At 40.5% G+C, this 13923-nt stretch overlaps 1 protein-coding gene across 8 annotated transcripts in view; it reads left to right on the forward strand.

The window, feature by feature from the left end:
* Positions 1-1180: 1180 nt before the first annotated feature.
* SEC24B (SEC24 homolog B, COPII coat complex component) overlaps positions 1181-13923 on the forward strand; it is an 84193-nt gene continuing 71450 nt past the window's right edge. For all 8 annotated transcript variants that reach the window (XR_012158529.1, XM_073340874.1, XM_073340877.1 and 5 more), the window contains exons 1-2: positions 1181-1362; positions 6984-7667. Coding sequence is in view for 7 of the 8 variants with exons in the window: in XM_073340874.1 (XP_073196975.1) it covers positions 1266-1362; positions 6984-7667 (781 nt within the window). In the remaining variant the exon portion in view is untranslated. The remainder of the gene's footprint in view (positions 1363-6983; positions 7668-13923) is intronic.

Genomic DNA, 13923 nt, shown 5'->3' on the forward strand with positions numbered 1-13923 from the left:
TAGGCTAATGACACCCAGCTCTGTGTTTCTGCCTCATCCAATCCAGCCAGGACATAGGGTGGGATGAGAGCCAGCTGGTTGAAGTTCAATCTCTGGATAAAATTGAGGTGTTGTTGGTAGACTGAAGAATAGTGTGGGGATGACATCTGCTTCTCTTCCTGAGGGTGTGTACCTGACATTTATCACCAGATATCTCAGTGTGAAAGGACTGTTGGGTTCACAGCTGTTGTTGGAAGATCACAACGTCACAGTGGCCAAAACAAACTTTTTTCCATCTCTGTCTGGTCTGAAGAGTGCAACTGTTCCCTTTAAATGTGGCTCTTCATCCAGGGATTTGTAACTGCCAGACTAGATCACTGTACTGTACTCTGCCTTGGGCTGCACCTTAACTCTAGCTGGAAGCTGAAACTGGTGCCGGATCTTAAAAGTTGCATATCCTAGGGGGAACGCATGGCACTGCTCTGCCAGGATCTGCACTGCCTTTAGGGTGACCAGATGTTCCAATTTTATAGGGACAGTCCCGATTTTGGGGTCTTTTTCTTATAGAGGCTCCTATTACCCCCCATCCCCTCTCCTGATTTTTCACACTTGCTGTCTGGTCACCCTAACTGCCTTTGGGTCTCTGGATGGACTTTAAGGAGCTGATCTTGCCTCTCTCTCTCCTGAGAAACAAGATCCCTCCCAAAGCTTTGCTGTTAGAGCAATAATCAGCAGGAACACTCCAGCTGGAGATGGGACAGACAGCAAAGGGGCCCTGGCTGAAGGACTCCGGACCCCCATCAGAAATGGCTCAAATCTAGGGGAGAGGAGGAGAGAAGAGAAAAAGGGAAGGGCCCATAGGGCACATGCAGTAGCAAGGGCTGCAGTAGGGTCTGGAGAAGCTGGGGCAGAAGTTGGGACTTGCATATCTATATGGGCCATGGTTGGGAGGCGCAGGGGAGTCAGTGGTGATGGCATTTTGGAGGGGAACTACGGGGGCGCTGGGGGTTGGAATTCAGTGCGGGACTGGGAGGCGGCGCAAGGGGGCGCTGTGGGCTGTGAAGGTGGAACTGGGGGGGCACCACAGGTTGCGGCGGTGGCGCAGGGCTGGGAGGAGGCGCCAGGGGGCGCTGTGGGTTGTGGCGGTGACTCCGAGCCCGGATTGGCTGCTCTCGCTCCTTCACGCATCAGTTCCAGGGCGGAAGGCTGCGGCTGCGCGCGTTCCAGGGTCGTTTCCGTTGGTGACGTCCGGCGCGTCCGCCGAGGGAGAGGCGCAGCGAGGAGCTATGTCGGCGCCAGCCGGGATCCCGCCGCGCCCTGCCGCAGCTCCTGGAGGGGCCAGAGCGCCCGTCGCCGCGGCCAGGGCCCCGCCCTGTCAGAACGGTGAGGAGCCGAGGCTGGGGACCCGCGCGGGCCTAGCGCTGGAGCGGGGCAGCAGAGCGTGGGGCAGTAGCGCGGGTGGAAGAGCGACGAGGGCAAGGGGCAGAGGGTGGGACGGTGGGGTCTGGCACAGAGGAGGGCGGGGGAGACTGGAGGGGGCGACTGGAGGGGGCTGGGACAAGGACGGGGCGGAGGGGGGCGACTGGAGGGGGCTGGGACAAGGACGGGGCGGAGGGGGGCGACTGGAGGGGGCTGGGACAAGGACGGGGCGGAGGGGGGCGACTGGAGGGGGCTGGGACAAGGACGGGGCGGAGGGGGGCGACTGGAGGGGGCTGGGACAAGGACGGGGCGGAGGGGGGCGACTGGAGGGGGCTGGGACAAGGACGGGGCGGAGGGGGGCGACTGGAGGGGGCTGGGACAAGGACGGGGCGGAGGGGGGCGACTGGAGGGGGCTGGGACAAGGACGGGGCGGAGGGGGGCGACTGGAGGGGGCTGGGACAAGGACGGGGCGGAGGGGGGCGACTGGAGGGGGCTGGGACAAGGACGGGGCGGAGGGGGGCGACTGGAGGGGGCTGGGACAAGGACGGGGCGGAGGGAGCGACTGGAGGGGGCTGGGACAAGGACGGGACGGAGGGGGCGACTGGAGGGGGCTGGGACAAGGACGGGGCGGAGGGGGGCGACTGGAGGGGGCTGGGACAAGGACGGGGCGGAGGGGGGTGACTGGAGGGGGCTGGGACAAGGACGGGGCGGAGGGGGGCGACTGGAGGGGGCTGGGACAAGGACGGGGCGGAGGGGGGCGACTGGAGGGGGCTGGGACAAGGACGGGGCGGAGGGGGGCGACTGGAGGGGGCTGGGACAAGGACGGGGCGGAGGGGGGCGACTGGAGGGGGCTGGGACAAGGACGGGGCGAAGGGGGCGACTGGAGGGGGCTGGGACAAGGGCGGTGGGGCGACTGGAGGGATGCTTTTGCTATGGGCTTATCTAACGACTAAATCAGTACTGCTGCTATTGCTGCCGTGCTGTTGATGACAAGCTAAGTCGATGGCATAGCGCTCTCCTGTCGACTTCTGTACTCCAGCTCCCTGAGAAGCATAAGGTAAATTGGTGGGAGAGCATGGACACAGCACACTGCTATACGCTGACCTAAGTTATGTCAATTTCAGTTATGTAACTTACATAACTGAAGTAGTATGACTCTAGATTGACTTACAGCTTTTGTGTAGACCAGCTCTATGTTGTTAATCTCTTGTAGCTGATAAAGTAATACTTGAGCAGTCATTTTGCTGTGAGAATAATGTATCTGTATAAACACTAAATATGAATATATAGTACTATAGCAAATGAAACCATGCATTCACATTATTGTGGCTCTTTTTTTGGGTAATGTCGATTGCTAATTTGGCTACCGAACCACTGTGGTCTGAGTATCACGAGCCTAGATGTTGACTTCCCTCTTCGTGGACACCCATGATTTGCAGGTGGATGTCACCTATTTGGCATTATGGAGAGCCCTGCAGGGGTGACTTTTGCCTTAATAGACCAGCATGCACAGCTATCTAGACATAGTTTGTGTTTTTTACTGTGTCTGGTGTTTGGGAAGGGGGCATGAAGTGTTTGAAATTAAGTAGCTGCATAACTGAGATAAAAAACCCAATCTTTGTTTTTTGACTATCACTGCAATTCTGGCTCTGAAACTGAGGAATAACTTCTCAGAATATTAAATAGTGCCAGGTAGGCTCATTCAAAATAGTAAGTGGGGTAGTACAATATTTTTCCTTGAATTTAATTTAATTTTTGGAACTATTCTAGTTGGGAAACTGCATCTTGGGAACAATTTGGAGGCTGTAACATGCTCAGACCTTTGTTCTGCAAACTTAGACACATGGTTTATTTTGTACACCTGAGTAGTTTTGATGGAAATATTTGCATTCCCAGTGGGTTTATTCATATACACCAAGTAAGCATGTACATAAATCTTCAGGGTTAAGACTTCAGGGATTTTGGGGAAATATGATGCTTTTTGTTTCTTATAGTGTTTTATTATAACAAAATGAGAAGACATGCACTTCAAGTTACATATCCTAAAATTGAGCAAACTGCCTGTGTATTTTAGCATGAAAATGTACTAAGAGGATATGTTTTTACATATATTTTAATCTACAATGATACTGTCACTGATTTTATGGCTCACAATTTTAAAATTGATCTTAAAATATGTATAATTGATTTAATGAGGTCTTTACAGCTTCTGATCCTAATCAGTTTCATTTCTGTGTTGTTTATATTAAGTATATTTGCTAGCATTGCATTTTAACATCTTCTCCTAGGCTCTGATTTTACAGTCAGGTTGGCATGGGCACAGAGGGTAGTCTCTGTAGATCTGTTTGCAGGATTGAGGTCTTTAATTTTAATGCTCTTTGGTTATATGAACAAAGTTTTAGGTGGTAGCCTCTGTCATGTTTAGGCAACAGATTGTGAATCAAGTTCATGCACATATTGCTGAAGGTTTGTGGAAACCAGGTACGATTAAATAGAAGCTTTTAGAAAGAGACTTTCAACTTAAATTTTGCCCAGAAGTTTAATTTTGTAATAACTGTAACCAATATAAATTTTTCCATGTTTATAAAATTCTAATGTAAACAGTTGTTTTCAAATAAACAGACATTTCCATTCAGTGTTGAAATCCAAATATTGCAACACTAAAAATAGGAAACTATAACTTACCTCATCTGTTTTTACTGTATCTAAGACCGTGGAAGAAATGTCAAAAATAAGAGTAAAAATAGTAATGACCATTTGGATTTTTAAAATTCTTTCACTGTAATAATTTAAAGGCTTATCAGCAACATGGGTAAATAATTTTGTTTTAAAGTTTTCAGAGTAGCAGCCATGTTAGTCTGTATCCGCAAAAAGAAAAGGAGTACTTGGGGTGCTTTAGAGACTAACAAAGGTATTTGAGCATAAGCTTTTGTGACATTGGATGCATCTGATGAAGTGAGCTGTAGCTCACGAAAGCTTATGCTCAAATACCTTTGTTAGTCTCTAGGTGCCACAAGTACTCCTTTTCGTTTTAAAGTTTGACCATTTAATTTACTTATGATTCAGACAATCATTATTTTTAATTCTTAATTTTTAAAAATAAACTCAGTAGGCGACTTTGCATTTTTCATCTTGTTAACTCCTTTTTTTTTTTTTTAATTACTGAATATCTGTTTGTTTCTTGGTTTGCATACTCTTTATCTTGGGATATATTTACAGTCATGTAGATTTAGTGATTCATAGGCAAGATGTTAATTTAATTTGTCACTTTACATAACCACAGAATAACATTCCAACATTTTGAAAAATATAGTTTTGTTTTTGATCTACCTGGGGAACTTACATGCAGCATTTAGGGCATTGTTTATATAAAGGAAGGGGAGAAAGAAGGGAAACAGGAAATCGAAAAACAAGACTGCGAGACTTGATTTTTTTAGTTTTAATGCCATGTTCCACTTTGCCCTGAATGGCACCATCTGCTTCCTTGAATTTGGTCTCTGCTTCTAAAATCAGTGTGTGTTATATGTTGTGAAGAGTAAGTATTGCTTATGTAAATATAGTTACTGATGTGTTTGCACATGCTAGAGATAACGGTATGCATTGCTGTGAAAGTACTGCATACATTAGACTTCATAAATTCTGTCAAATCTTCTCCCAACTGTTGGAATTTATTGGAACCTCACGAAGAGCTCAATCAAAAGACTTCCATCAAAAGGATTTAGTGTTTGGCAGAGGTGATAAATTGGGGCTTGAAAGTATTCAAAAAGTCGTTAGTTCTCATGGCCTTGACAGTATTTGTCTGATCCAGGGGACAAGTCCATGTGAAGGATCCTTAGTGATTTTCATACTGGTACACACTTTAAAAAGAAAATGTTTTGTAAAATTGGCTTGCTTTTGTTTGTCTTAATAGTTTTCTTCCTAACTATTCAACTTTTCCTGTTTTGATTCTGTGTTGAAGCCCTTCTTTTAAAACAATGCCTATTTTGCTTAGCCCATCAATCTTGAAGTCCAAATGTAAGAACTTCTCACTGAATATTTGAAAATAAAATTATTAATTATAACTGAGCATGTTGCTGGTGTCTGCTATCTAGCTGAAAAGTGACACCTAGGTGACGGTAGTACTCTAATATGAATTCAGACTATTAATGATTTTTTTCCCAACAGTCTTAAGGAACTGCAGCGTTAAAAATTAAACATGTTGAAATATTAAAAACTAAAGAGATAATCTATTAAAAAAGTTCACCACTTTAACTTAAATCACATTTTAAACCAGTGTAAAGTCTGTGTGGACGGACTCATTTTTAGTTTAAACCAGGATTATTTTAGTTTCACTTCAATCCAAAATAAGAATGTCTACGGTCTTTTGTGCTGGTTTAGCTAAATGAGTTTAACATCACATATTAAGTTAAACCAGTGCAACTTTGTTGTATAATTTTTTACTGTATTTTGTGTAGACAAACCCTTAGAAGGCAGGTTACTTTATCCAGCTGCTCCCTGATTTATTCTGTGCTGGCAAGGGTACTTGATTAAGTACAAACGTGTGAAAAATATGAAATTGAATGGACTGTTATAGCTATAACTAACTGTTTACTATGATTCTTTCTGTATTCACAATAAATGTGGCATTTTGCCTTATTCCCTTTAATAAGATCCTGCTGGTTTATATTTTATTGGTATAACATCAAAACACAAGTTACTCTATGAATGTATGTATGCACAGTAGCCTGGGCAAAGATGAAAGCATATTTGATGCAAGCAGCTTATCCTGTAGAGCCAAATTAGAGTGGGGAAAAACAAATGAGAATTCATATATAACTAAAAGTACTTGGCAGTGACTGTCTTGTACCAGAGGACTATGGGGCAGTGAATGGAAATGAAGAGCTATCGTCCTGGATACTATGTTTGTAGCTGGGCTTTTGTGAAAGCTCAGACTTCAAAAACCATGTGAGAGGGGTAATGGAAAAAGCAGTAGCAACTCAGCATTTTACTTTAGTCATCTCTTAAGAATTCATAAAACTAAGTATTACTAACTTTTATCCACTGACAGATTGGTTTGAATGGAAGATTTTGTTTTCCTATCACATTTCGCAGGTTGTTTTTGAAGTACCTTATCATATTGGCATTTTTCTGTTATAAATACCAAAAGTAGCAGATAATGTTGTTCGTTTTTTTCTGTTATAAATACCATTCCTTTTCAGGGGCCTTCTAACATGTTTGTTTAAAAAATAATCCTCCAAATATAAATATGACATGTAGCATCTTAACTTGGGGGAAACTTTTTACAATAAATGTTCAAATATCTGAGATGGAACTTTGAAAATTGTGTTTTGTATGTGTACACAAACTGCTTTAAGTATTTTATTTTCACATAAATGTCTGCTACTTTAGCCATTCTGTCCTTTCCACGGTTTGGAAGTAGCTTCCTTTTTTGGTGCTGTTGGTTGCTTGCTTGCTCCTGCTGCTGGTATGTTAATGCTAATAAGCACACTGATCCCCCCCAGTCTGTCTGTGTGTCAGCCAACTGCGATAAAGGTGTGTGTAACCCATACAACTTTAATACATATGACATTTTCTCTTCTTTTCAGGTCCGATGCAGTTCCCTTTTGGATATGGCTTGCATCTTGAAAACTATAGTGCTTCCTCCGGACACTACCCACAAGTGCCCCATGAAGCTGTCCCGTCGCAGTTGAATAACCAGTATGTTGCTGATTACCACTCTGCTTGCTATTCAATACCAGTTCAAAGTGTCATCACACCTTCTGTGGGTCCCAGCATGTTGAACACCCAGCAGTTGTACAGTGGGGCTGCTCATCCTGTGGAGTCAGCTGGAGGACTTACCCAAGGAGCAATATCATCTGCATCCCATTTACATACAGGTGTTCCACAGTCATATTCTGCATTGAGTAGTCACTACAGTTCTTCAACCAGCTCTTCAGTTGCATCTCAAGGATTTCCCCTTTCTTCTGGTCATTATGCCATGCCTACCGTCTCTAGTGCTGTATATCCTAATCTTTCCTATCCTTCTATGTCTATTGGTAGTGCATATGGGCAGGTATTTACTTCCCAGAGCCTTCCAGCTGTTGGGCAGTTTGAAGAGACTAATGCATTTCCTGGTCAAAGTTCAACTGTACCTCGTACACTGCCACACCAAGTTCCTTTGGGATATAGTTCTACATCATGGTCCACTTCAGATTTTCAGTCAGCTCAAGACAACTTCAGCAGGAATCGCACTGGATCCCTGGCTAAAGCAAGCAACCAAATAAATACAGGTATAGTACTATGCCAAAATCAAGAAGTTTCTTAATGAAATGAAGTATTTTTCTATAATTGAAACAATTTTAAGTGATTAGTGTATAATGATGATGCCTCATGGAAATCTGAAAATATTTTCAGTGTAGGTATTTCTGTTAATTTGTTTTAATCGACATTTGCATAAATACAGGGCCCCTGTATCCTTTAAGTTTATCACCTCCTGTTCCTTATTAATCCCTTGAAGACATTATTTTCTGTTGGTGAGGACATAATTCTCTCCATAGCAGCTAATTGTGGTGTTGCTGACAGATGTGTGACTTGCATCTCTCTCAATGGAAGTCAGCTAAGGAAAAAGACACTATTTTTGTGCAAATGTTTCTAATAAACATTTTGGGAAAGAATACATAAACGTACGCGTAAACAGAACTGAAGAATCAAAGAGGCTTCTAATACCTAGTGTGTATATATATGCTTAGGGGGGAAAAGAGACAAACTAGGTATATTTTCTCTCAATCAGTTCTGAAGACAGACAACCTAATCAAAAATCAGTTTGTCATGCCCCAACATGGTGATTAATACTTTCAAATGCTAGTGAAGGAAAACTCTACTTATTTTGCTAAGCCCACTCTGAAAATTCAAAAGGTGAAAAACCACTTATAACCTAAATGCATTTGAAAATCCTATTGCTGGTAGCAGCCATCTTGCTGATAAGTTACTTGAACATTGGCAACATCACGTTTTTAGCAAGGTAGCTGCTCCCAATATCAACTGTAATAAGAGAATAAGAACCCGTAGTTCTGTTAGATACTACCTTAAACAAAAAATAAGGTAAGTTTCTCACATTTTTAAGTTCCTGACTGAGCTGAGCAAGATGGGTATAGTCTTCCTTTACTGGAAGAAATGGTTACTAAACAACTGAACACACTTGAATTAGAAAACAGTCTATTTCAAATTCTCATTGTACATTTGGAGATGATGTAAGAATTTTTTTTGCCGGGAAAAGGGGACTTGGGTTCGAGGCTTATTAAAAGAGAGTTTGAGAGAGGTGCTTATCATGTTCCTTTAGTTGAAGGTTTGTCTTGACTCAGAAAAATGGTTGAGTTCTGATCAGACTTAATTAACACATGCTAGTTAAGCCCTGCCTAATTTCAACCATTTGTGTAGTTTGAATGCAGAGTACCTTTTAGCTTAATTTTAGTATGTTGAGTTGTAGCTTAGGCTCCTGCTGGATTGAAAGTGATAGTTTGTTGAAAGGTTATGAAAAAGAAGTGTGGAAATGTTTTTTACTTAAATTAACCATAAAAACTTGATGTTCTTCACCTAAGAATTCTAAGGACAAGCATCTTTGTATTTCCTTTCCTCCCTCTGTCAAATAAAAGCTGCTTTCCTCATCTGTCAAAATTGAAGGTTGTTGGTGGTGAGCCCCCTCACAATCCTTGTTCACTTTATCTCCTCTGATTAGCTATATTTTCAGCCTAGAACCATGCTAGGTTGCATACCAAGAAGTCTCTACTGCTGCTCTGGGATGCCGATCTGCTGCTGCTTCTTCCATTCCTACTTTATAGGGGATTTGCAGTTGCAAGGAGAGATTAGAAAGCTGGTTTCTTCCTTTCATTGCTTGCAGATACTCCTTCTATGATGCTACACTCCCTAAAGATTCCTGACACACACTCTCCCTCTCTCTTGGCCTTCCCTCCCACCCCAAAAATAAATAACGTAAAAAAATTGAAAACGAAATCTCACTGAGGTAGCTAGTGTTAAGCATTAAGTAACTTATATGAAATGGGGTGATGACATAAATAACTTCATTTCCCAGATCTGCTTGACTTCTCTCCTTGCTTCTTTTGTTTTTCTTTAAAAAAGTTAAATGCAGAAACCAGTTAATGCCTTGTTAACTTTGAAAATTTAAATGGATTAGTCAGGATATTGAAAATTTGAAGTTTTCACAGTAATAATAAACTTGACCACATTATACACATCCTGGGGGAAACTGAAAAATATTATCCAAGCAGCAATTGAAAATACTACCATACATATCTGTAGTATTAGTGTGAACCTTTTTGTGTCTGTTCAAATTCTGTGTTAATGTTGCATTTACAAACATTTTTTCATTTAAATGAAAAATTTTGATGGTTAGACATGTTAAAATCAATTATTTATTTGCTCCTAACAATGTTGTCTCCAAGAGACATGTTTTTTTAAGACAGGGAAATGGAGCTGGCAAAAACCTAAATGAGAATTTGAAAGATGTGTGGAGTGATATTTTTTGTGGTCTTCCATTTGTTCCTTAATTAAGCGGTCAGATAAGCAATCATTGCTTAATTAGAATTATGAGTGCTCAAGTAGTGTTTACATACAATTTTTTTCATTCAGCAAACTTCTGTCTGGTTTTAACTGACTTCTGAAAAACATCTGTATAAATTTAAGTTTAACCTTCAGATTTCAACTAACTTAACATTTATTTAGATTGTAAGCTCTTTGGGGGCAGGGACAGTCTATTTTGTTCTGTGCTTGCTTGCCTAATGTGGTGTAATGCAACTTTAAAATCTATATATACCTATTTACAGTTACATACCTAAGAATAAGCACTAATACAGTATTCCTTTTCTACTGTACTAGAGCAATATAACAACACTGAGCTCATTGAATGTAAGGTAGATAATTATGCCGCTGGCTGATTCAAAGTCAATTTGAATTAATTTTAATTTTTCTAAGTCAGCGAGTTGTACCCAATTTAAGTTTTATTTTGTTCTGTTTGAGATTATCGTGTTACATACAACAGGCTGAATATTCTTAACATTAATTAGCCAAAAGCCAATTTTATAATAAATTTGCACCATTTGGGAAGTCTGGGGTAAACAAAGCATTAATAAATAATGTTCCTTTTCATGGTAAATTCCATACTTTTGCTGAAACTCACAATTTTCCAGTTAAAATTGCTCAGCAGATTTTTATCCATGACTAACGTGGCATTATACTGAAAATATAACCTGAATTGCTGCAACAGTCAGGTCAGGAGTAAGATGCCAAATGTTTCTTTGTTCCTGGTGTAATTAATTCACTGCGGGGGGAGGGAGTGATACAATTTTAGTTAGTTTTTTTCAGGTTGTTGGTGCAGGCTTAAAGCATTTTCAGATTGAGTAAATTTTGTTTGGTATTGCTATAAAACTTCTAGTCTTCATCCTGCACTGCATATGTTTAGAAAAAATGTAGTTACAAACATAAATATTTTTTTTGATTTACTTTCCTTTCATCTTCATTACCTCTGTCTCATTTCTTAGAGGGTAGCTTGTTCAGTGTAGCATAAGAAGTGTTATACAGCTTAACTTAATGTGTCTTGTGTTTAGAGAAGGTTGACGTAAAATTTGCAGCAGCTCCTTAAAATCTTCTTGCAGCTGATCACTTTAAATGGTTCTACTCCATTTTTACCTACTTGGTTGGCTATACAAGCTGTTACAAACTTTAAAGATGCTACAACAGACCTCCCTCATTTTGCATAATTTTAAAGGAAATAGTTTTACTTGGAAGTAATTTTTTGCACTGTTAGGAGCTGGTCACTATAATCAAAAATTTCCTATCCAGAAAACTTCATCCGTGTAGGGATTTCTTTCACACCAAAACAGATGGAAAGATAAAGCCAAAAATCCAGTAAGCCAGGCACATGTTAAAACCAAATTGACATTCTCCTGTATCTCTGAAAAGTGTCAAAAAATAAAGTAATTGGAAAGGAAACAGAATTTCAAGAAATTACAGATGTCTCAGAGGCAGATATTTTCCAAAATGTGTACCCGCATCACTTCGCTTTCATGGATACAGTACACAGAAATTGTCAACAAAATAACCTCAAACCCTTTCAAGGTCATCTAGATTAGAACACATTTTCTGGGATTGTCCATAGAATGAAATGTTTTGACTCATGTATGTAAATAAGTTTACAGAAAACTTTGGACATAGACTTTGATAAGATACTCAAAGGCTTTAAGATTATATCTACAGTTTAAAGTATGTCTAAACAAATGTAACAAAGATCACAAAGATGTAACAAAGATCACAGCTCAGGAGATAGTCCTAAAGCCATTTTGAGCAGCAGAGTGAACTTCTTGTAACCTGCAGGAAACAGAGCGCGACCTGTAATTAAAATTAAACTTTTTTATTTAAAATCTGTCACTTTTGTGTAATAAGCAAAACCTGCATGCCTGCCCAAGTAAGGCCAGATCTACACTACAAACATTTGCAGACACAGCTCTTTCAGTTGGGTGTGATTTGTGACCAAGATACCTGTGCCAGCAAAAGATCCTAGTGTAGATGTAGTTATACTGGCAAAACTGCTTTTGTGCTGATATAGCTTATTTTGTTCAAGGGGGGCTGGAATAAACTGTGCTGGCAAAAGTAAAGTTTTTCTAGTATAAGCTGTGTCCGAACTAGGAGTGCTTTGCCAATATAATATAGATACTAGTCTGGACCTGGGCTAAAACAGTGCTATGCCATGTACTTGTGCCCTGTAGTACCTATAATGCCTGTATATAAATCCTTTAAGCTATCTACTTGTTCATCTACATCTGTGCTTATTGTTACTTAATCACATAAGTATACATATGGATGTATAACAGCACCTCACCAATAAATTGTAATTTTACCTATGTAACATTAAATATAAAATGCTTGTCAGTTAATCAGAATTAAAAAATTGAAACGTTAAAATGCCAACAGCAGTGTTAAATTGGCCACATTGTCTACCCAGTGTTTTCTATTCTTGTTTAAATAGTTAATTACTTATCATAGCTTCATGTTGTATACCACAAAATCTACAGGATATAGCATGTGACTTACATTACATTGCTATAGCTGCACATGGCCCTGGCTATAATGTTAAGTCTTCTAATTGCAGAATGTTACTACAAATACTGGAAAGACTGTCCACCAAAATACTCTTTTTGTATTTAAAAGTACTGTTTCTGTATCTTCGTAACTGAATGGTGCTACTGTACTGACTGACGATTTGTAATAGAAGGTCCAGCTTGACGCTTAAAAGCAGAGTGGGATGCTCAGCATTTGAATCCATGATAAAGCAAGAGGCTGTCATGTTTGCAAGGCAACTGGTTGAACTACAGTTAGTTAACAAAATACATAAAATTTAAACATTGACTTCCCTCTGTCATGCAATCGTACATTAACCTATCTGTGCCAAAAATGGCAGCTTCCTGTTTAATTATTTTAATTTATATTTAAGGTTCTTACACATTTAGTGATTAATTCTTCACTGTAATGTCATAAAATATATTTTTATTTTATGTTGCAGTTTTCCTCTAATTCTGGCTAACTTTAAAGGGTTTTCGTCTGCACTTTTTCACATGAGCCAACAAAGCATTGTTAGTTTTGTAGGTGCATTTTTATGGCATCTGCTAGCTGGAATGTGGTAGTGGCTAATCAGGCTTGTTGAGGATAAGCCAATAGAAAATATGTACTTAAACAGATGTTCTGTCAAGCTTTATCTTGAGCTTGATTGTTGTATTGTAGGTTAATCACTATTTGAGAATGTACTTCATCTTGTTGTCAGCTGAGGGGGGAAAAAAAACTGTTAGCAAAATTTAAAACTGCTGGAGATTGTGGTTTGTGGTGGTCTTTCAAGAGTGAATGGCATACTTAAAGCAGTAACAAAGGTGATAGTTAAAGTTGTGTAAGTGTTCTCATTGTAATCCCCTGTTTTCAGTTGCTCAGGACTCCAAAACTTTCCTCTAGGAATATGTAATGTTCCAGGCCTTATTTCTTCTTGAAGGCAACATAATTTTTTAAAGCGTGAGAGAAACTGTTCTGCTGTTTTGAAGGAGTATAAATAAAAGCCCGAAAGCTTTTTTTGATAGCTTTCTGCTGCAACAATTTTTGTGATAAAATTAACATTTGGCAAGGAAATAAATCATTAAGAATCTTTGAATGTTCCAGTGAAAATTGGTTAGGTTTTTTAACTGAGTTATGAACAATTGATCATAGCAGTTTACCAGTGTTCTAAGTAATAGAAAAATTATCACTGCTCATCTTTTATATAAACCAGGGATTGGCAACCTTTGGCATGAGGCCCGCCAGGGTAAGCCCCCTGGTGGGCCAGGCCAGTTTGTTTACCTGCTGTGTCCATGGGTTTGGCTGATCATGGCTCTCACTGGCTGCGGTTTGCCATTCCAGGTCAATGCGGGCTCCGGGAAGCAGTAGCCAGCACTTCCCTCGGCCCATTCCGCTTCCCGCAGCCCCCATTGGCCTGGAGCAGCGAACTGCGGCCAG

The sequence above is a fragment of the Lepidochelys kempii genome, chromosome 4 (genome assembly GCF_965140265.1).
Source record: "Lepidochelys kempii isolate rLepKem1 chromosome 4, rLepKem1.hap2, whole genome shotgun sequence".
NCBI lineage: Eukaryota > Metazoa > Chordata > Testudines > Cheloniidae > Lepidochelys > Lepidochelys kempii.